Genomic DNA, 22,381 nt, shown 5'->3' with positions numbered 1-22,381 from the left:
CGTTGTGTTTTGGAGGAAAATGGGCTATTCTATTATGATACATAGTATGATGTTCGTGCTGAGAAAAACACCTGCTCCGCCTGGAGCCCCGCTGTTGAGCTCAGGCAGGTACAGAGTCGCAGCGTGTGCCTGGCTGGGCGTACCGTGAGCAGTTTGCTCTCTAAATCTCCTTTTACCGGAGCGCTGAGGGGAGGGATGGGGACCGCGGCTGCTGCTGCGCTCTTCGCCGGACACACCGGTGACTCCCGGCACGGCCCCGGGCGGGGCAGGGGCCTGCGGTGCCGCGTTCCAGCCGGACGGGTGCTGTCGGCACCGCTTAAATCCTCACTGTGCCCCAGGCAGTGGCCCCGTGGGGTGCCGTGCGAAGCTGCCGTCCGTCCTTCGGTCGGTCGCTCCGTCGGGAGGCCGGATGCGGCTGCGCGGAACCGGCATGGCGGCGGCCCCGCCCCGCCGCGCCGGGCGGGAAACGCGGCCGGGCCGCGCCATGGAGGCGGCGGGGGGTGAGGAGCGGCCTCTGCTCACACAGGTACCGCGGGGCTGAGACGATAAACGCGCTGCTGTGGGCTGTGTTGGGGTCCGTTCACGGCCCCTTGTGTTCCCTCCTTTTAAATAGTCTTGATGATGCTCCGAGGCTGGAGCCCCTCTGCTGTGGGACAGGCTGAGGGAGCTGGGGCTGCTCAGCCTGAAGAGAGGGCCCCGGGAGACCTTCGAGCCCCTTCCAGTCCCTAAAGGGGCTCCAGGAAAGCTGGGGAGGGACTCTGGAGCAGGGAGGGGAGCCATAGGACAAGGGGGAACGGTTTTACATTGAAAGAGGGTAGATTTAGATGAGATATTAGGAAGAAATTGTTTGCTGTGAGGGTGGTGAGCCCCTGGCCCAGGTTGCCCAGAGAAGCTGTGGCTGCCCCATCCCTGGAGGGGTTCAAGGCCAGGTTGGCCGGGGCTTGGAGCAACCTGGGCTGGTGGGAGGTGTCCCTGTCCGTGGCAGGGGGGTTGGAACTAGATGGTCTTTAAGGTCCCTTCCCACCCAAACCATTCTATGACTTATACAAGAGCTGTATGTCAGTCTGCAGAGAACTGACCTGTCGCTGCCCCGGGTCCTTTCAGAGGCTGAAGGCTGCGGTTCACTACACGGTTGGCTGCCTGTGCCAGGAAGTTGCCGAAGACAAAGATGTGCAATTCAGCAAACAAACCATCGCAGCTATCTCGGAGATCACCTTCAGGCAGTGCGGTACAGAAGTTTGCATAGTATCTGTTCATTCAAGAGCAATTGCTGGAGAAACGATGCTTTAAAATAAATAGCACTGGTACTAGGTATCACTGGTGCACTGTTTCTTGCGTTATGCTTTTAAAAGTACAAGAAATAGTGATTCTATTTTTCATACCTGGAAAAAGCTTTTAAATATAAGTGGAAATATTATGTGGGCCACCTGCCTGTGCAACAGAGTGGCATGTAATAACAAGTTACGGTTGCTTCTCATAACTAACTTGTATAACTAACTATAACTTCTCATAATTAATTTGCAGTTACACCTTTGTAACAGCTAGAACTGTATTATGTGGCATGTATTATTTAAAATATGCGGCGTCTTTGTGTTTTCTCCAGAGAACTTTGCAAAAGACCTCGAAATGTTTGCAAGGTACGTACTGAAACACTTGATTGTTACAAAGGCTTTCTTTTTTTGTGTTCAGCTCCAATAACTAGATAATCTTTAAAATACCTCTTGTAATTCAAGTTTTAAAGGGTTCTACTGGCTGATTAAATAGTGGCTGTGAAGTTAGGAAATAGATATTCCCCTGCAGGTTCTTCCTGACCTTGGAAGTTCATTTGTTTGGTACAAGTGATGGTTTAGATTAACGACTGTATATAATTGTCAGATGCATTGATACCTAACATAACTGGATGGTTTGAGAGTGACAGATGGCTACTAGCCTACCTGTGTTTCATTTGGTTGCTCCAAGGAGGTAAAGAAATGCTTTACAGGAGTTAACACAGGGACCAACTGGCAAGCGAGAGGGAATGCAATAGTGGTGTTTGAAGTTCTGGTTGCTAAATTCTACTGTTTTTACACAGGAGTTGTGGGAACTTAGATGTACACATATGAACTTGTAAAATAGGGTTTTGTGTATTATAGTTGGAAAAGATAGGCATGTTTGGTTTACTGGGTTCCTATTAAGCCCTTTTAATTAGTGTTACAAATTAGATGCTGCATGGCCTCTTACAACCAATGTTGATAAACACATTAAGGAGTATTTTTTAATTTTATGCAGGCATGCAAAACGAAGCACAGTCACTACAGAAGATGTGAAGCTTTTGGCTAGAAGGAGCAATTCTTTGGTGAGATTCACTGATTTTCTGTCTCACAGCGTTCTTAAACCAATTGGTTAGTTCCTAAGAGCATTTGAGTAAAGGCTATGTATGATGAAGCAACTGTTGCTTGAGCAATTTCACTGGCTTATTGATGATGGATGGGCACAATCCAGTGATTTTTTACATTTTCATCTTATTTTGCTTCATGGCACTGTGCCTCGCTGTGGGAACACAGATCTGATTGCAGTTCAAGCCGCAATGTTCTGGTTGCAACAGGGGTGCTGGGGTTCCAGCTACAAAAGTGCCATAAACAGTACAGCAGTGTCAGTCTTGGAAATAAATCACTTTGGTTTTTCCTGGTGTTGTGTTCCTTTGTTTTAGCCTAAGGTCAGGAATAGCTTGAGTCCACCTTGCAGTACAAAGTCTCCTAATGTGAATAAATACAGGGATCTAAATATAGATTTCAGTATCTGAGGATATCCAGCTTAGACTTGAGAGCTTTATGCAAGAATTAGAACTAATTGATGTTTGTCAGCCTTTTTGGAGTGTCTGTTGTCTTTTTGTAATAAGAATTTGCCCTGTTAATTTCTATTAAACATTTTCTCTAATTTCTTGTGAATAAATTAAGTTCCTTAGTAGATGACTGATTAGTTTATTGTTCTCAGTTAAAGTATATCACCCAGAAGAGTGAAGAGATCACATCAAGTAACATGAAACAAAAGGAGAAGAAAAAGAAGTCCAGTGCATCTAAGGAAGGGAGAACTTATGGGGAACAAGAAGAGGCTGTCGCTGAAAATGAAGATTCCAACATGGCATGATTCACCTTTCAAGTAATGTCTCTGGTCATTTTCTCTTATTATCCTTGAGGAACCAAAGTTAGCCTATTAGAGATTCCTCTTGCAGGTTAGCAACAGTAATGAATCTTTAGGTTTTTAGGTGAACATGATTAGTTGGATTTTTTTGTTCCAAAAATGGTCTGTGAGAATTCAGTTAAAGCTTCCAACCAAAATGCCTTAATTGCTCACAAAAATCTATCTTACTGTTATTAAAAAGAAAATCCTTTAAATAAAGAGCATAAAGCAGAACATTCTTACTGACCATAATACCTCAATATGTGCAGCTCCCCCCATGCTGCTACTTAGTTTCTCCCGTAATTGTTTGACTTCTTCCTTGCTTCCATTTTTGATACTTTTGCTTAGGTATTTTGAATATTTTTTGTTTTAATAGCCATATCTCACTTGTTGTCTTGGCAATTAAAGCATGTTTTGTGTCGGTTTTCCCCTGTGATGCTGTTGGTATACAATCTTCACTTTCAGTAAGTTGCATTACATTTCTAATTTCACTGTAGGAACGTGGCTCTGGAGGGGTGTCAGAAATGTATCACCATTGCCCTCTGCTGGACTGACGGAGGTTTACCACATGCTGTTGATTGGAAAGAAGCAGATTTAAAGACAAGGTTTTAGACAGATAAAGCTAAATGAAATGAGAAAGCTGCTTAAGCTACTGCGTGGGCAAATTTTATCAAGCAAGAATATGCTTAGCAAGGATGGTCTAAAACATGCAGCAAGAGAGAAAAGACTTGAATGCTGTTTCTCTTGCTCAGCCCTTGATTGACGAGACAAACTCTTCCTTGAAGCCACTTGTTCCTTCCTGAAGGATATAGTTTAGGGCAGTTCCCAAAATCAACTTTTAAATACCAGGTCCTCATTTTATTAAGGCTCATACCTTAAACACTACCCCAAGATAAAAAAGGTACCAGATGACAGAATATTTTTTACCACCCTTGAGAACTTCTAGGTGTAGCCCTGCTCCTTGTTTAAAACCCTTCTCTTGAAAGAAGAGTGCACTTTCTGGACTGGAGTCACTCAGCAGCTACACGTGACGCAGTGGAAAAAGAGTAATGCTCTAGACTGCCTATGTGTGCTCCCTTTTATTCTTGCTCTGTTTTGGAGCTATTAAACAGTAATGGATGGGGAAAAAAACCATGCCTTTTGTAGGCTGTAACTATCCAATAAAATCAAGTGCTACAGTACAGCTTTTGTACAGCTTGAGGAATAGAATTTCCATTGCCAAGTTGCTTGAAAAAAGCAAAAGCATTACAGCTTTGAGCAAGACTGAAAAACTGGTTTATAATGGAGTGACTGGTAATCACAAGCTGAGACATAAACTCACAGGAAAAGCTTGCTGACAGCTAATCTACTCAATGCATGTTATTTCAATTGGTAGCCAGTGTAATTAGCTTTGAGTGCAATAGACCATGCTTCAAAAATTCTGTCAGTACGCAGCCATATATGCTATTTCAGAAAGACTTGAATGTAAAATGCTTGTAGCTATTTAAAGCATCAGGAAACCTTTTTACCTGCCATGGCCTATAATGTTACAAGCCAGAAGTGTATATTGTAAGAAGCAGTTACCTGCCCTAGCAGAACAGACTGACCAAAAAGTTGACTGCAAGCTTTCCGCTAAGTCCAGTCAATTACTGTATGCATAGCTTCATCTATTTTGGCTACGTATTTTGGCTTAGCTGCTCAAAGGCACTGAACTGTTTAGAATATTTATTAGTTACACTGGCAGTCTAACTTCGAGCGTACCTTAATTCAACTGGCATGTCTACATGCAATGGGTTCACCTGAATGCCTGCTGTAGGAATACTCATCAGTTGGCATCTATACCATTTAAAGTTAAATCAGAGGGTTTTGCATGACACTAGAAAACGTTTGTACCTCCTAAAAATTTTTCAGAAGTTTCAGCTCACTTTTCAGATTTTTTCATATACATCTTCTGTTTTCACAAGCAAAGAACAGATTGTGCCAGGTGAGAGTTCTGGTGCAGTGTCACCAGTGTGAACGTGGATGCTACCTAAATACTTCGGACAGATTAAATACAGAATACTTCTGTATTTAATTTCTTCTTCCTCTATCCTGAAGGTAATACTGTACTTATTAGCACATTCTTTAATCACAGCAGCTGGTGTAAAGATCAAAACTACTCCAACAGTAAGGTAAAAAGGTTTTAATGATATTAGAAAAAAAGACTTTAACAAAAATAAGCCAGTTAATACAAAAGCATCATGATACTACACTAATGATTAGGAGAATAATACAATCAGGCCAAATACAAGTCTTCTGCTCCACAGCCTTAAAAAGCAAGTATTTCCACCCGTGCTGCATTTTATAAGTTAGTACCCACACTGTACTCAAGAGACAGAAGTTCCTTACAGAGAAAGCACAGAAGTTAAAGGACTTTGAATTTACTTGAACTGATGAAATTAGCATGAGAATTCAGGTTCCTAGATCCCAGGCTGGAGATTAAAGCCAGACAGCAGCTGGCTAAACCCTCTGCCCTGTTCTTTAGCTGTGCCTCAAAGTGTCTTCCACTGGGTCTTCCACCCTTGGGAGGACAAAGAAAGCAAATGCCTGGGGCTTCCGAAGGGAGATCCATCATTATCAGATGGAAGCTTCTGGCTCCCAACCAGGTATTCAAAGCTGAACCCTTACATGCTGTGTTTAGCAATACCATTGTTCCAGTATTCTGCAAAAAGCCAAAATCCCTTTGGTTACACATGATTTGAATCATCACAGCAGTTTAAGCCTCAGGACAATGTCCAGATTTTTGTTGTCTGTAGCCAGACCATAGTATGACCAGCAAACTATGGCTCCCAGGATATATCTTTGTTTGTATTGTTTCTTACGCAAAAAAAAAAAAAAAAGAAATTGCAAGCAGCACTGCAGTCTTATTTTTTGCGTTTTGACCTAAGCCCAGGGTAGTCTCCCCAAGGTAGAGTTTTCTTGCCCTTTGACGTGCTCCTTAGGGAATGCAAAGTCTGCACTTGTTGTAGACGCTTGGAGAGCTCCTGGTCACAGGCTTGCTGCAGAGCTTCAGCCTTCTGCTTGTCCCACCTTAGAGCCAAGGCCAGGGCTTGTGCGTCTTCTTTCAAGACCAGCTGTAGCAAAACAGATTTCTAAGTCTTTTCTACTGATGCTCCTCCACCACTAACCCCTCTGCCTGCATTAAGGACAGCAGTAATGAGACACCTGTTTAATACTGACAATTTGGTATAGAAGCTGTTCCCAGCTTTCATCATCTGTCCCGTGGGCTAGTGGATCTTCCGTATTCTACCAACACCTAGAGCTTGAAGCTATATTCGGATTTCAAAGGAACGGAAAGCAGTTACTTAGTTTCTACAGCAGTGAAAAGCAAGAGGAGCGAGTTCATAGCATTAGAAGGGGGGTGGTGGTGGACTAGATGACCATTAAAGGGTCCCTTCCAACCCAACACATTCTATGATTCTATGAAAGAACACACTTTCTAATGGTTAAAGTTTACCTAGACTTTCCTTTCCAAGCTATGGGTTTATTTACACTGCTTTCCAAAATAAGGAGGTTTTTATTTTGATTTGGGATGTATAAAAGAAATATAGCTAGATGCATGTGCATACAAAAAAACCTTGCTGGTAGGACAGCTGAAGCAGTGGCTGACTATAATTTGGCAGAGATCAAAACCAAAATTATTTTGTGGCTTTTCAGAAGACAGACTAGAGTACTTGGAATAGCCTCAACTGGCTATTACCAGGCAGGGGGTAGTGTTACTGAGGAAGAAAAATCTTGCCACTTTGGGACTGAGATATATTGACGTAAAACCTCCAGAAGCAAGGACAGCTTCCCCTATAACCTCTCTCGCCGGAGGGAGAAATTTGCCAGAATATGGCTATATCATTCTCACCCACCTCTAGGTCTTGACTGTCCAAGCAGAGCTCTGGAGCAGGTTTCTCTTTCAGAGCAGCAAGGATCTGGTCACTGAGCGCCGTTTTGGCTGAAGGGCCTGTACTGCTGGTACCTGTGTCAACCACATCCATCTCCTTTCTTGGCACAGTCTCAGATTCTGTAAAGTAGCAGAATCATTACAGCCTGTGACGAACACAGGACAGGAAAAGTGGCCTAGACTGCTTTGATGGTTTTGAAATTAGTAAAATATGCATTCTATCTAGACGCATCCTCTAACTTAAGAAATCCACAATGTTGAGGATGACTACATGATTTAAGCTTTTTTTCCAGTATTCTATTTTCAGACATTGTGAGAAATGTGACGCAGCAGTGAGAGGAGTCCTGGTCTCACCCAGAGAATTCTTACACTACACCAGCTGTTACATCCAGCACATTAATAGCTGCTAAGCAAGTGACTAACTCCAGTCCTTCATTCTGCTATTTATTCCACTCAACTATTTCAGGCGTCTCTGAAAAGCTCCTTCTCTAGCACCTTTAATGCTCCCTACCTGCTACTTTGCTTAAGATACTGTCTTCATTTTTCAAGGCCTCCAGGTAGAGTTCCAGGAGCTGTCTTGACTGGCGTTCTTCTTCCCGTCTGTCCAGCACCTGCTGCAGGGTGTCCTGCAATACTTGGATTTTGGTTTGACTTTGGGCAAGTTCTTCTGCCAGGTCTGAATGTGGAACATCAATAAGCACCTTGAAACAATGAGAGTGCTGCTGTTAAATGGACTGATTGAGTAACTCATCCCATTACACTGATTACAGTACAAACAGCAAGCCTCCTGAATATCAGAGCCTCCACCTTCGTGAAACCCAGTGTGTTTCACAAGATTTCGTGTCATAGCAAGTCAGCCTAGTTACGGGAGGTTGTAGTGGCACTCCACCAGCCTGCATTCTTTACCAGAAGCCAAAAGGCATCCAGGAAGGCGTGGTATCGTGTGCATTTTTAACAGAAATCCTGACAACTTCTGGCAAAGAGCGCATGGGAATACACACAGGAAGGCCAGTAGCCTGGTAGTTGGGAAGCTGCATGTTGCAGGAGGACAAGAAGAGGCAGTTATCTCCATGCCTCACCACCCACAAGGTGTTAAGCAGTCAGATACTCAAATCAATCAGCTCTGTAAACTGAGGGCAGTTCTTTGAACCCCTCTGGAGCAGACAGATTTGGTGTGCTGCTCAGCCTTCCCTTCTGACACGTTACACAGGTGTCTGGTCTTAAGGAAGGCATCACCTCAGTTGCCATTTGGCCAAATCTTGACTTTTTGCCCTCTCCCCGCCAGAATTGGAAAGGCATGCTGCGAGAGGCAGTCAGTGATTAAGAGCATCCTCCTCAGACGTGAGTGCTTCCCCTCAAGGAGAAATTTGACTCTAGCACCACAGCCAAACAACAGCAGCTGAATTAAGCTTGTGATCTTGTTTACTTATTGCGTTCTCTGCCATCTAGTGAGATAAATGGATGATGGGCAGAGCCAGGGACAGCAATTAGACGTTTCCCCACTGTACCTGGAGGTCTTCTTCAGACATCAAGATGATATTAGATAGGTCATCCTTCAGTTGCCTGGCCAGCTGCTTCCACTTCTCTGCACCACTGTCCACTTCATCCCCAGACTCCGAGAGCCAGGCTGTTCCACTGTCTGATACAAGAGTCATCAGTTTCCTGGGTCACTCCTCACCCACCCGAGACAGCCTAATTTCAGTAGGTGTATTCCAGACACCCCTCCCCTTCTGTGTTCCCTCAGCCACAGCGTACCTAAGCTTTTGCTGGACCATTTCTCATTCTTGGCCAGTGCCACAAACTTGGTGTTGGCTGGCAGGCACAAGAAGTAATCTTCATCGTCCACAATGGTACCATCTTCTGCCAGTACTAAGGTGATGGGCTCCCTGGCCTTGTCAATAGCCAGAATGACACTAGCTGCAGAACAAAAAAAATACTTAATGAAATTGTGACATACGCAATGAAAAGGGACATACACACTGCCCTTTTATTACATCCATCAAGAGACAAGCAACTCCTAGTAATTTAGGCAGGAGACCAGGACCTGTCTCCACACTGCTCTGCACACCAGCTCCTTCTCAGCACATGCTCACGAGTTCTCCCTCCAGAAATTAATATTATTGACGCAAACCTTGGCATACACGTGGAAGAAGGCACGTTTCAACTTACTCCCACCTCCCCTCGCTGCCCCCGGGGACCTGCCCTCCTTCTGCCTGTCCCGCGGCACGGATCGGGCCCAGCCCCGCCACCTCACGGAGCGGCGCACGGGAGCCCAGCGGGGACAGGGGACGGCCCGGCCACGGCGGCCCCTCACCCTTGTCGCGCAGCTCCCGCAGGCAGGAGGCGGCCACGCCGTGCTGCTCCCGCCCGTCCCGCCGCCGCAGCAGGCAGCGCTTCAGCGGCGCCGCCATAGCCGCCGCCCGCTCGGCAGAACGCGGGGCTCTGCGTAACCCAGCCCGGGATGGCCCGGCGAGGTAGAACGCTGCAACCCGCTCCCGGTTTGCGCTCCTCAGCCCTGCCCCGAGGCGGCCCGCCCGCTGGCTGCCGGCCCGCCGGGAGGCCGCTCGCTCACGGCAGAAGTGCTCCCCCCGCCGGCCGCATCGGTGTCTCGGCGTTCGACTCGTTCTGCCTGCCGGGGCGCGCGGAGAGAGGGGGAGTAACGGCGGTGAGGGCGTTCCATCGGTTGGGCGGGGATGGATTAGCCGGGCCTGGGAAGATGGCCTCCTCGGAGCAAGCGGAGCAGCCTAGCCAGGTAAGCGGGGCCGGCGCTCTGCATGCTCGGCGCGGGCAGGGGGCGGCGGGGGACGGGCGGGGCGGGGTGGGCCGGGCCGAGCTCGTCGCCGCCGGGGAACGGCCGAGGGGCGGCCGCCGTTCCTCAGCTCCCCCTCGCTCCGGCTAAGCCCCCCCCTCCCGCTGTGGCCGGCCGTGGGGGGCGCGCGCGGCGGCCCGTGCCGCTGCCCCCCCTTGCCCTGCGCGCGTGGCCTTGCCGCCAACCGCCGCCCGCGCGCCGCCAACCGCCGCACCTGCCGTAACGGTCACTGGCGCGCGCCGCCTCAGCGCCCGCCGCGGCGGGCCCTGTCGCCGCCGCAGCGCCGGCACCGGAGGGGCCAGGGGGGCAGGATGCAGCGGCGGCTCCCTGAGGTGCGCGGTGCGCCGCGCCCGGCGTGGGAGGAGCGGTGGGGGGGAACCGCCGTGCCTGGTGACGGCCGGGGGGAACGGTGGCGGGGAGGGCCCAGACCCCCCGGCTCGGCGGGCGTCGCCTCAGCCCCTGTGCCCGGTAGCAGCGGTGGAGCGTCGCCTCTCCGGGGGGGCTTGGTTTGGTAGTTTGGCACCTGCCCTGTGCGGGCACGCTCCGCCCGACAGCCCAGTGCAGCTCGGACTGGGAAAGCTGGTCAGGCCAGGCCCCTAGGCAGTGAGTGTCTTGTCATTTTAGGGTCTGTATGTGAAACTCAATAAAGCACTTGGATGAGGCAGGGGGGAGCACAGCCAGAGAGAAGGGAGGCAGTTTATGTGTCAGCTGGGATTTGGAATGAGGTGAAGTACCAGTTAGACAAAATGTTTCTGCCTTGCAGCTGCGAGGGAGAAGTATCCTTGAACCAACAGCATAAAAGGGCAAAGCAGTGACAGATGTAGTGTAAACACTGTCAAAAACTAAATGGGGAGGGTAAAAGAGGCATGTAAGTTCACCGGCTTGAGCACATGCTCAAGAAACATGCTAAAAGCTTAAGGTATTTTTAAATTGGGACCTGAAATGAACAGGGGAATATAGAAGTGTGAGGGAATTGTGTGTAGCGTAGGTTTCTGGTCACTTGCACTGGCTTGGTCTTGGACCAGGGTAACTTGTATTTCATTGCGAACTCTACCTACCTCAAATTTAGTGGCCTCCTTGCAGCTCCCTCATCAAAGCAGTGTCTCAAGCAGACTCCTGAGTATGTGATACCAATGAAATTTTGTCAAATCCTTTTGGTGGCTACAGAGGGCCCTCCTGCAGCTGGCAGGAGATAAAGGGTCTGTTTTTTTCAGCAACAGGGAAGAAGACAGAGCAAAGTCTGCCACCAACGCACTTCTATGTGCGATCATTCCTGTTTATCTGTGTTTGACGAAATTGATGTGAACCTCTCTGTTGGTCCTTTTAGTCTGGACTGAGGAGGCTGATTTTGATGGGAACATTGTTGAACTAAACTGAACTAGAAACACGTTACATAAAATTCATACTCTGACTAACCAGCACAGATCTCCTCCCAAGTTGTGAAAGGCCCAGTTACCAAACTCGCAGTAGGCGTGCTGTTTGGCATTGGCCACTGCTTTTATCAGTTGTAGTTTGAGGTGCAGGCATGACAATCCATTCCTCATGCTTCGAGGGAGTGCTTTTGGAACGAGGAAACCTGAAACAACCTGCGACTGATCCGTAAGCCACTTGGGCTGTCTACAAGGCAGTTGACTAGAGGTTTCTGAGGAAGAAATCTGGTTAACTGGCCTGAGAAACATTTGGGTTCTCTTGAGTGTGGGCATAATATACTTCTATTGCACCCTGTTTTTTAGTATTCATTTAGTGTTCCTTTACCTCAAAAGAAGGTTTGATGTTTGGAAATGGAAAAGTCTTGTTTTTTAATGGGCCTCATATATGTAGCCAGAGCTCCCCCTGGGTTTTAAAATTAAGGACATGAAGAAAATCACTCTGTCACTGTCTCCATAGCAAAAAATGGGAATGGTGACTCTTAACCTATGTGTAAGGTGGAGAGTTCTTCAGGCATTGTCTGTAAATAACATAGTGAAGTTAATGCTTGTGTTGCTTTCTAAATCAGGAGGAATTTGAGATAAGGCAGAATACGCAGGCTGCAAAGTTAACTTTTCACTGCAGAGAGGCTATTTCATGTCAGCTCCTCTGAGGAGAGAGGTGGTCTGAAGTCACTGTGAGTGAAAATGGTTAATTAACTGCTCCCCTGCCAGATTCTGTCACATTGTATGCAAAAATGCTGGATTCTCAGGCAATAGCAAATTAGTGGCACCTCTTTTGTCTCCTTCATTAGCGGCAGAGTTTGTTTAAAGGGCAGCTCTGGTGGTCCGCGTTGCTTCAGGTATGCAAGGTAACGCTCAAGTTTAGCTAAAGGGTAGCCATACTAATATCTACCCCCTCCATGCACACACCAGGAGCAGCTCTGCTTATATATTAACTTTCCTCCTTCCCCACACTGCGTGCTGGTGAAGGGCTGTTCTCCCTGTCCAAGACTATCGGTGCCTGCTGATGACAGATACCCTCATCTTCACCCACTAGTATGTGTATTCCTCATGCTGAGAAGTGTTCAGTGCTTTCAAATTCTGTTGGGTTGGAGGGGATTTGAGAGCTTTGGCCAGAAAAAGGGTGTATAAAGGAAGAATATGTAGCACAGTAGATGAATTCTTAAGGGGACAATTTTTTGGAATAAAGCAAAACAATGAAAATATCTTTAGTAGTCTATCAGAAGGTAAATGCCACTCCTCTTAGGCAACCATTGCAGTTTTGACAGTTATTAATGTATGTAAAGTGTTGTCCCCATTGCACACTAAACACTTAGAGAATTTAAAAAAATTTGTTTCCACCACTGTTGATGTTTGTTTATTTATTACCAAACATTCAACATAAGGCTATGAGTAGTAGCACTGCCTTGCCTAACATGTTTATGTTTGAGTCCTATTGTGTTTTCTGTTACAAATCTAGTTAGTTTAGATGCTGAAAAGGGAGTGTCAGATATCTTTTGGCTTATTATCTGTTTTTCTTAGTTTAATTTTCTCATTCTCAGGAATTAATGTATTGCCTCAAGCATTGTGGGGAGGGGGTAGTGTTGCAGCTCAAATTAAATCATTTATGTATATAGAATTATATTCTAAAGGTAATAGACATTTCCACCAGAGATTTTAGAATACTTGGTTTTGTTTAGAAAGCATGTTCCTTGGGCCTTTAGCAACATCTTTACCAAAAATAAACAAAAGAAAAGATCCTGCCTCTCTGTTACTATTCCTTATAGTGAAATAAAGGGAAGAGCAAGATGATGGTATAGCCTCTGAACAGAATAACTGATTTCTGATTTTTCTTGGCTATAAGGATTTCTTTGATGCTGAATACTTTGACGTATATTTGTTGAGTCGTCTTGGCTCAGCCAGCCAGCAACCTAGTCCTCTGGTGTTCCCATTTAACTGTAAATCCCAGTAGTGTGAGAGAAACTGAAATTTTTTTAACGTTAATTGGCAGTAGTGTTATTGGTTTAGATAACTATGTCTAAATTTTTCCGAGCTGCTTAGTTTGGGACACAAAATGATACCTAATTATCTGTACAATTATGTGCAGAAGCTGAGAATCCTGTAGCCTGGAAGTCAGTATGTCGTTGGTCTGTGTGAGTCATAAAAGGCTTGAAATTGTTAAAGTCAATGTTTGAATTTGACTTGGTACCAAAATGGTAGTGCGGCCATTGAGGTAGCACAGGCAGAGTGGATTCTGTATGGGGGATTCTTTTGTTTGTTTTATGACACTAGAAGGCTCGCTATGCTAAAAACAGACTACATATAAATTTAATGTAAGAGACTGAGAAAGGAGAGATGATACGGGGAACAGAATGCGCTGGTGTTCCAACATCTTTTATACTTGGTGATGTTCTTATGTGCAGTTTAGTGGGGAAGGAAGCAAAGGCCCAAATCTTACTTGTTTTCTTTCTAAAGCTTCATTATACTCGCTTTGAACTGAGTGTACCATCTAGCTGCACTTTTTCTTCATGTAAGGAAGTCGTTAAAGTAAATTTAAAAGATGTTGAAAGATGTCTGATTTGTCGCTCCAGAGACTTAATTCCCTAGCTGCATCGTTAGTCAATATATACGTAAATTTTCTTCCTCACTTCCCTGTAGCTCTTGACTGTTAAGCCTCTGGATTCTCTGGCTTAAGATGGTTTTTATGGTCAAGATAAACGGTCTCTGGACTGTTTTCTTGAAATACAGGCTATTGCACAGCCATCATGTGGAAAGGATGGAATCTTCCCTGACTTGTCTCAGAGCTAACATGTTCTGGAGGGTTACTGTCCCCTTCCTTGTAAGACTAGTTCCCTTGCTGTTATGCTGTGCCTTGTACTTGGAAGTCTTGCTGGAAGGAAAATGCAGATCTCATTTAAAATTTTGGTAGCTTTGGACAATGCAATCAAAATACCATAAATTATCCAACTCATCAAATATATGTGTTACATATATATATGTACGTAACAAACATCAGATTATGTACAAGCAGATGTCAGAGTTTTTGAGTATTTGTCTTCAGGATCAAGACTCTTACCTGTCAATATAATACATGTTTTCTCACAGTAACCTAGGCTTAATTTCAAATCCTTCTTTGGACAGTTTCCCAGGTTGACCAAATTTTGTGTGGAGTAACAGCCCATAAATACTTGTGCAGTAGTGTGCAGCTCCTTAGGGCAGAACACACAGGCCCTAGTACTTAGGATGCTCTGGGAATTTTCTGGGGATATGAATTTCGTTGTGGTTTCTTTCTTTCTTTGTGACTTCACTGTTTGCACCACACATCTGTAGTTTTTCTCTTTGCAAAGTCAGCTTAAGTAGTTAAAGTGCTTTGAATTTTCCTTGAAACATGCTACAGAAGAGTAAAATACGTATGTTCTTAGAAAACTCAACACAACGCAAGTAGCTTGATGGAACAACTCCATGGAAATAGTAGTTAACAGCTATAGGTACTTTTTTGAAGTATTCAACCAGAATTTTATCTGTGTTGCTCTTCGTCTGCCTCTTCTAAGCAGTTGTGACCCTGTGCTAACTGAATTTGATAAGAATCTTTTCTTTGACTTCAGTGTGCTATGAATCAGGCCCCCGTATTTTAGAGTATTAGGCATAGTAAGATACCTGTGTTAGTCCTTCAGCTTCGGTTAACTTATTAATAAATCACGCAAGCCATATTCTTGGGATGATTCTCATGTTTTCTAAATTTTTGGAGAAGCAGATGGATCTTGAGACTGTTCATTATTTTTCTTTCATCCAGCTACAAAAGATTGGAAAGCAGATATAGAATGCATATAAAAATGGGAAGCCAGTGACAAGATTGAAGTGCCCTTTTCTTGGTCTCACATAGCATTGTCTCCGTTACAGACAGACCGGGCAGTGTGACTTCCAGTATGGTATTGAAGCTGATATTTGCAGTGGTCATGTCAAGTGAATTCTTAGTGCCTGAAATTTTTGCAGATATATAGTGGAGTAGCAACAAAAATGGTGATGAGTGCACATAATGAGACTAAGGGCCTCTAAAGAATCCCTGCCTAGCTGTGAGATCTGGCTGGGCCCTGGTGATGATGCTTACCCGTGGAAGCAGCTAAGTTGCAGTATGTTTGAGTTTCTGGCACCCTCTTGTGGTAAATAGTTATTTTTATCTTTTTTTTTTTTTTTGCATATTTTGTAGATGGGGAAAAAATCTTGAGATACTTTGAAGGGGCATAAAAGTGATGAATGCAACTGGAGGACAAAAGGTCACTTAAGGACTTTTATGCAATCACTTGAAAATTTTATCTTTCCCTATACTCTATGAATAGTATCCCTGAGCCTCAAAACTTGTCTTCATTACTAATAAAACTGCATTTTTTTTTTTACCATTGAGGTAACCCGTGTGTGTCACCTCTCCTAAGATTAAAAAAACAGAGCAAAGACAATATGATTTAGACCATCTCAACATCCTGTGAGTCCCATTTGAAAGTAGATGGTTGACCAAGATAAATTTATTTTACGGTAAAACTTAGGTGCCTCTACCTTGGGAGAGCTGATGTGTGCTAGTTACACAGAGATCAAACTGCTTTTTTTTTTTTTTTTTTTTGGCGGAGAAGAAAAGCCCAAAGAGTAAAACATGGGACTATGCTAAAATGTTCTGCCTGTTCTTGATTAGTAAGTGAACATGAGCAAAACTGCAGGTGAGCTTGGAGGGTGGAAACTCCTGATTGTTAAGTCTAGTTCAGTCTTTGGCTTGCTGTCCAGCTTTAATCAAACAGTTTCACCTTTCTCCTGTGTACCACCCTTTCCTAGTGTACAAGGTAAGGTGGTCAGCATCTGCCCTAAAACTACGTCTCTTAATTATGTGTGGGGAAACAAGGAATGGTACTGGTGTTGTGAGATTGAGTGCAGCCCCAGCAAGTTTGCTGATGACACCAAGCTGTGTGGAGTGGTTGACATGCTGGAGGGAAGGGATGCCATCCAGAGAGACCTGGACAGGGCTGAGAGGTGGGCCCACACGAACCCTATGAAGTTCAACATGGCCAAGTGCAAGGACCTGCACATGGGTCGGGGCAATCCCAAGCACAAATACAGGTTGGGCGGAGAATGGATGGAGAGCAGCCCTGAGGAGAAGGACTTGGGGGTGTTGGTTGCTGAGAAGCTCAACATGAGCCAGCAATGCATGCTTGCAGCCCAGAAAGCCAACTGCATCCTGGGCTGCATCGAAAGAAATACGGCCAGCAGATCGAGGGAGGTGATTCTCCCCATCTGCTCCACTCTGGTGAGACTCCCCTGCAGTGCTACCTCCAGTTCTGGGGCCCCAACATAAGAAGGACGTGGACCTGCTGGAGCGAGTCCAGAGGAGGCCACGAAAATGCTCCAAGGGCCGGAGCCCCTCTGCTGTGAGGACAGGCTGAGAGAGATGGGTCTGCTCAGCCTGGAGAAGAGAAGGCTCTGGGGAGACCTTAGGGCTCCTTCCAGTCACAGAATCACAGAATGGTGGGGGTTGGAAGGGACTTCTGGAGATGATCTAGTCTAACCCCCTGCCAGAGCAGGGTCACCTAGAGCAGGTTGCACAGGAAAGCGTCCAGGCAGGTTTTGAATATCTCCAGAGACGGAGACTCCACCACCTCTCTGGGCAGCCTGTGCCAATCCTGTGCTACCCTCAAAGTAAAGTCCCTAAAGGGGCTCCAGAAAAGCTGGGGAGGGACTCTGGAGTAGGGAGGGGAGTGACAGGATGAGGGGGAACGGTTTTAAAGTGAACGAGGGTAGATTTAGATGAGATATTAGGAATAAATTCTTTGCTGTGAGGGTGGTGAGCCCCTGGCCCAGGTTGCCCAGAGAAGCTGTGGCTGCCCCATCCCTGGAGGGGTTCAAGGCCAGGTTGGACAGGGCTTGGAGCAACCTGATATGGTAGAAGGTGTCCCTGTCCATGGCAGGGGGGTTGGAACTAGATGGTCTTTAAGGACCATTCCAACTCTAACCATTCTATGATTGCTGACATATTGTGAGGTTTAGTTAAATCATAGTTGGTTTGAAATCTTTAGAAGAATAGTGTAGAAAGCAAAGGGTGCATTACTGGAATGTGGAAATGGGAGAGGCTCAGTGTCAAGTTTAGTCCTACAGAGGAGAAAGTGAACCATGGAATCAGAGCTAGGTACTTTTGGTACTTTGGGCTTCTGCAGCATTTCTTCCCTCTAGTATCACAAAATTCTTTGCGAGTGCCAAGTACTCATCAGGTCCCTTTGGAGAGGCAAGTTATTTTCCTAATTTCATATATGATGAAAATATCCTGTCTTATACCATGCAGTGTAACAAGTGTTGTCACTAAGAGTTTAGCAGAGGGAGTCCCAGTTTCATGCTGTGTTTGCTCACTGCACCATGTATTTCAGAATTTGAGTTAGGGGGAACGTTTCTTTCAAGACATCTCTCAGTAGTCTTTCTGGCTCTTAACTGCTGACTCCCTAAAACAAGTTCTGCAGATTCTGTGAATTCTGTTGTTTTAAATGGGGACTGCCGGAACTAATTTTTTTCTGTGATTCTGACCTTTTTGTCTTCTGTCCATCATAGAACTGCTACTGGTAGCAGAAACAGGTGTGTCTGCCTAAACCCTGCTTATAGGAAGAGTGGTCTTAACCGATAAGTATTTCTAATTGTGTCCGTCAGGTGGCAATGTAACCTCACTCTTCTTTTTGCTTTACAGGCTGGCTCCTGCCCTGCAACTGAAAATGCAGCATCTCGGGAGGCACTGGTAAGTTCTTTAAGAAGCAGCATGTAATTTCTTGTTGATAGTTGATAATATAATATACATGAGTTTTTCTCTTTCCTGCATCATTTTTCATCCATTTTTTTCTTTTTTTTTTTTTTTTTTACTAAGGAGCTGGTGCTTTGTGAAAAAGGTGTAAAGTGCCTTATGTTCCCCTGCTGCTGACCTCTGAATTCTGACCTTTAGCCATAACCTGTCTTTCTGGGGTTACACATGGATCACTTAGGCCACTGATTTGTCCTTAAGCTCGGACTGCCTGTCCTAAGTGTGTGCAAGTATGCTCTTGATCAGTGCTTATTTAGAAAAGAGTCTGAAGAAAGACCTGTGCAGCATAATTTGAACTGAGATTCTTAGTGCTGTTGTCTAATAAAAAAAAAAAAAACCCTCTGCTGTTCAGAGACCTCACTCAAGCTGTCTTTATTTTCAGATGCACTCAGAGTGAGCTTAGAAGTGTCTGGCAGCTGGCAGTGCAAGTGATCCAATGTTTTCACTCTAGAACTGTTTTGGAAAGAGCTCTGGGATTTTTTGTGTATGAGGATAACTAAGAGAACCCTGGTTTGTTTTTATTTTTATGGTGACGCAGAGTGGGAAGTGAGCCACCACTCTCTGGAGCTGCAGTATATGTTTTTTTACAACCTTATTTTTCTTTTTTTCATTCCCCTTAAGCCATCTATAACTCAGGCAAAACCTTGCCAAAATTCTTAGCCTATGTTATTGTCCTAAACATATAAATCTCTAATCGAGTTTCTTCTCTGGCTTTCATTTGGTGATCATAGTGAATACAAGCTGTTTGCAATGAGAAGACTCAAGTACTTTCCATAATGGTGTGGCACTGGCCACATCAAAGTATTCTGACCTTCTCTTATTGGGGAATGCAGGAGATGATTTCCAAAGGAGGGTGATGTGAGTAAAGACTGTGAACTGGGAAGGGTCAGTAAAGTGCATCTAATGAAAGGGCTGTTTGTGAATTCTGTTAAGCTCTGCAGTGACAATCTCTCTAGTCTAGTAACACTGTGCCATCCTTTAATGCATAGACGTCTGTATGTGAGACTACCTGAAGCTGCTACTGACACTCTGTGCTTTGTGATAGAGTTGGTGGTTTGTTTTTTTGGGTCTGGTTCCCCCCCTGCCCCTTAAGAAGGTCATAGCAGGCAGCAGATCATCACAGCCTGTGCTGGTTGACAGTTTGTTCTCTTTCGCAAGGCAGATTCTAACATTACCTTTGATTTAATTAATTTCTTACTGTATATGCAACTGAAGATTGATCAGAGGAAGCACATAGCAGTTGTGTATCTTTCTGTATAGGTGTGTATTCCTACCACATAAAATATTTATAAATTTAAAGAACTCCAACATAGACTTTACTCTCACAATGGTGAGTCTTGCATGTGAGCTAATTAGAGTCCTTTAAAAGGTGGAAGTTTTCTCCATATTTTTTCTTTTTTTTTTTTTTTTATATTAAACTCTCACAGTCTTTGTCACGTTTGCTTAGGAGTCATTATTGCTTCCAGCTGAGTATCTGTAGAAGGCTTATTAAATGAACAGTTCAGTTCTGTGAGCCAGATGACCTAACTTCCACCACGCTACTGTGGCTTCTCTGTAGCCAGGATCATGCATGCTGCCTTCTAACGCACGCAGTAGATATTGGTCCTTAAAGCAGACTTGTAGGCACATGGCGCCGTGTCATAAAAATGTTTACGGATACACCAGAACAAACCGTGGCATGAATCCAACAAATGGCTCTGTATGGGAAAGCCATGTGCTGACTTCAAATCTGGTGTTAAGCAGTTGAAGAAGAATTACAGAATCCAGAGGAGGGAGAAAAGAGTCTCATGACCAAATTCTGATCTGTACCGCCTCACCTTTTTTGACTTAATTGTTGACTGAAAGTACTCGGTGCTTCACAGGACTGAGACCTGTTTGGAACATATCAGTGGTGTTACGCACAAGTATGAGACAGCAGTAGAATTCAAACATCGTGCATTGTATCAGCAGATGTCATTACAGGCTCAAACTGGTTTTGTATTTATTGTATTTGTGATTCTGATGGGCACTGTATCCTGCAAGGTGCTAAATACCTTCTGCTCTGTGCTCAGTGGCACTGTCTTCTGTGTACTCTGTACCCCCACAACTTGCTGCTTTCAACAGGAATCCAGGAGAAGCAATGATTTCTAGTTGTTTGCAAGAGGGCTTCAGCATTCAGCAAGATCATGTAGCATGATGCAGCCTAACATATCATATTGTGTCCTGCATTTTGGGTCTTCAGAGCATACCTTGCTAAGGTTAATGGCCTTAGCGAGGCCTTCAGAATGGAGCCCTACAAACTCATGTCACAATCCTAATTGCTCTTTCTTCAACACACTTCTGATGTTTTGGACTACCAAACTGGAGATAAGGGACTCCATGTCCATGCCATTAATCCCTTGGGTGATCCAGTGTCCTTACAATAAACTGTCCCAACTGAAAAATACTCCCTAATAAGAGGTCATTGTGTTATAGTACTGACAGTGGAGAATGAGTTGGAGGGGGATGGGAAAAGCTATAATTTTTGCAGCAGAGAGCGGACACTCATTTCCCTAGCTGTCGGTCTTGGCCCATTAAAATTTGCCGTGTAGCTCCATAGTGGGAAGTGTAACCTTGTGTTAGCAGAGTGTCAGCATCTCGCTCTGCTGCTGTTTACAGCCACGTTTGTCATCGTCAGTGCAGGATCAGCTTCTCCTTGAGTCCAGCTTATCAGTGAACACTGCTGCATCCCTTTCTGCTTGTATGTGCAGCCGCTCTGATAATCCTTGGAACACTTGTGGAATAGGAATAGGTTTGTCTTTTTGCAACCACTCAAAGTCTTGGGGTGTGCAAAAGATGTAACTACATACGACAAAGGCCCTTTCTGTGTTAAAGTGTTAGAAAAATCCCCTTTTCTTCTCAAATCTTTGTTTCTTTGGTCTAATTTCTCTCTTTAGTGTAATTATGTTGTCTTTTCTGCTTCTTTTTTTAGCTTGTTTTGTCTCTCCCTAGAAGTGTCTTCTAGCTTTTTAACCATTCCATGCTGTTTTTCGGATGTTTTCAAGAGCTTGAGTATGTTTGTTGTTGGCCTTTGCTTTCTGCCGAATCTGCTGCCGTCTAAATTACAGCTGTGAACGTTATACATATGATTGCCCCTAACATGAGCCTGGGTTGTAGGAAAAACCTAAGGAAGCGGAATTTACAAGCAAGGCTTTTCCACATGCTGCTTGTTAGTTGTGTTTTGTTTTGTTTTGTTTTTTCTGCCACAAAACATTCTCATTCCCATGCTGGTGCTTGGTATCTGGAAGAAGTACTAGTTGTAAATATACAAGTACTGGTTGTAAATGTAAAACATACTCTTGGTTTCTCGCTTGATTTACAAAATCCCTGGATTATGTTATAAGGAGCAGGGTATTTTCTCTTGCAGGATTATTTAACTTTTCTTCTTTTATTTTTAGCATGTGCTCTTTCGTGTTTCTTGCTGCAGATGATAGGAGTTATCACTGAAACATGGACATTTTATTCCCTTTTTTACAGGCTGTCAAAAGGTACAAGGTAACAAGCATTACTGCTGCCTCTATAGCAATTAGCGTAGAGTTTGTTGGGATGTGCCCTTGTGGCTTTTCCCCACCCTTAGTTGAACTGATTTTCAAATTTTTAAGGATCATGATAATGACCAGAGTACTTCTAACACCCCTTTTTGTGCAAGCATCATAGGGTACACTGCAGACAATTATTGTGTTTAGGGAATATGTCCATGTTATCTCCATTTTCTAGAAAAGCTAATTGAGATATACAGGTTAATTGTTTAGCCAGGTTCACCCAGGAAGTTGGTGGCATAGATGCGGGACTTATACCTGCAGGACTGGTAAATGAGGTAATTTCTATTTCAGGGGCTTCATTCTGCCTCTTATGTCTTTGGAAAAGCCTCTAGCCTCGCATAGAATCATAGAATGGTTTGGGTTGGAAGGGACCTTAAAGATGATCTAGTTCCAACCCCCTGCCCTGGGCAGGGACACCTCCCACCAGCCCAGGTTGCTCCAAGCCCCGTCCAACCTGGCCTTGAACCCCTCCAGGGATGGGGCAGCCACAGCTGCTCTGGGCAACCTGGGCCAGGGGCTCACCACCCTCACAGCAAAGAATTTATTCCTAATATCTCATCTAAATCTACCCTCATTCACTTTAAAACCATTCACTCTTGTCCGACATATGATATACGTATTTTAAAAGTGATGGTGGTATACTGCTACTTTTTTATTTCATCCTTTTTCAGGTGATTGAGGAATAATGAAAAAAATGCAGAGCAGAAAAGAGAG

General features: G+C 44.8%; 3 protein-coding genes across 5 annotated transcripts in view; 2 read left to right on the top strand and 1 right to left on the bottom strand.

Moving 5' to 3' along the window:
• The first annotated feature begins 206 nt into the window (after window positions 1-206).
• CENPS (centromere protein S) lies at window positions 207-4,121 on the top strand. 3 transcript variants are annotated; one of them, XM_063354194.1, is made up of 6 exons: window positions 211-526; window positions 1,105-1,228; window positions 1,604-1,637; window positions 2,269-2,335; window positions 2,974-3,138; window positions 3,657-4,121. In XM_063354194.1, exons 1-5 carry the CDS (start codon window positions 410-412, stop codon window positions 3,124-3,126), a joined length of 495 nt encoding a protein of 164 aa, XP_063210264.1. In that variant the 5' UTR covers window positions 211-409; the 3' UTR covers window positions 3,127-3,138; window positions 3,657-4,121. The 3 variants fall into 3 exon arrangements, with proteins under 3 accessions (XP_063210266.1, XP_063210265.1, XP_063210264.1); XM_063354196.1 differs by lacking the exons at window positions 2,269-2,335; window positions 2,974-3,138; window positions 3,657-4,121 and adding exons at window positions 1,892-1,962; window positions 2,365-2,879 and having other exon boundaries at window positions 207-526; XM_063354195.1 differs by lacking the exon at window positions 3,657-4,121 and having other exon boundaries at window positions 210-526; window positions 2,974-3,154.
• A 1,203-nt stretch (window positions 4,122-5,324) lies between these two features.
• Window positions 5,325-9,515, bottom strand: DFFA (DNA fragmentation factor subunit alpha). Its single transcript, XM_063354193.1, has 6 exons — window positions 9,384-9,515; window positions 8,825-8,986; window positions 8,578-8,708; window positions 7,581-7,770; window positions 7,035-7,189; window positions 5,325-6,251 (listed from the first exon to the last, which is right to left on the bottom strand). The coding sequence occupies exons 1-6, from the start codon at window positions 9,478-9,480 to the stop codon at window positions 6,042-6,044; spliced, it is 945 nt and encodes a 314-aa protein (XP_063210263.1). The 5' UTR covers window positions 9,481-9,515; the 3' UTR covers window positions 5,325-6,041.
• Window positions 9,394-22,381, top strand: part of PEX14 (peroxisomal biogenesis factor 14) — an 80,730-nt gene continuing 67,742 nt past the window's right edge. The window contains exons 1-2 of the mRNA XM_063354192.1: window positions 9,394-9,821; window positions 18,000-18,047. Coding sequence (XP_063210262.1) covers window positions 9,531-9,821; window positions 18,000-18,047 — 339 coding nt within the window. The 5' untranslated portion in view covers window positions 9,394-9,530. The remainder of the gene's footprint in view (window positions 9,822-17,999; window positions 18,048-22,381) is intronic.

This window comes from Chroicocephalus ridibundus, chromosome 16 (assembly GCF_963924245.1).
Source record: "Chroicocephalus ridibundus chromosome 16, bChrRid1.1, whole genome shotgun sequence".
NCBI lineage: Eukaryota > Metazoa > Chordata > Aves > Charadriiformes > Laridae > Chroicocephalus > Chroicocephalus ridibundus.
The sequence above is the reverse complement of the archived record's forward strand: the minus strand, read 5'-3'. Positions and strand labels throughout refer to the sequence as shown.

Bases quoted from the DNA above. Each gene is read 5' to 3' on its own strand.
- CENPS (XM_063354194.1), top strand. From the start codon at position 410: ATGCGGCTGCGCGGAACCGGCATGGCGGCGGCCCCGCCCCGCCGCGCC. The intron at 1,229-1,603 runs GTACAGAAGTTT...TGTTTTCTCCAG, and splicing joins GATCACCTTCAGGCAGTGCG to AGAACTTTGCAAAAGACCTC. The intron at 1,638-2,268 runs GTACGTACTGAA...AATTTTATGCAG, and splicing joins GACCTCGAAATGTTTGCAAG to GCATGCAAAACGAAGCACAG.
- DFFA (XM_063354193.1), bottom strand. From the start codon at position 9,480: ATGGCGGCGCCGCTGAAGCGCTGCCTGCTGCGGCGGCGGGACGGGCGG. The intron at 8,987-9,383 runs GTGAGGGGCCGC...TTTGTTCTGCAG, and splicing joins GCGGGAGCTGCGCGACAAGG to CTAGTGTCATTCTGGCTATT. The intron at 6,252-7,034 runs GTGGGTGAGAAT...GTTTTGCTACAG, and splicing joins TGGACAGTCAAGACCTAGAG to CTGGTCTTGAAAGAAGACGC.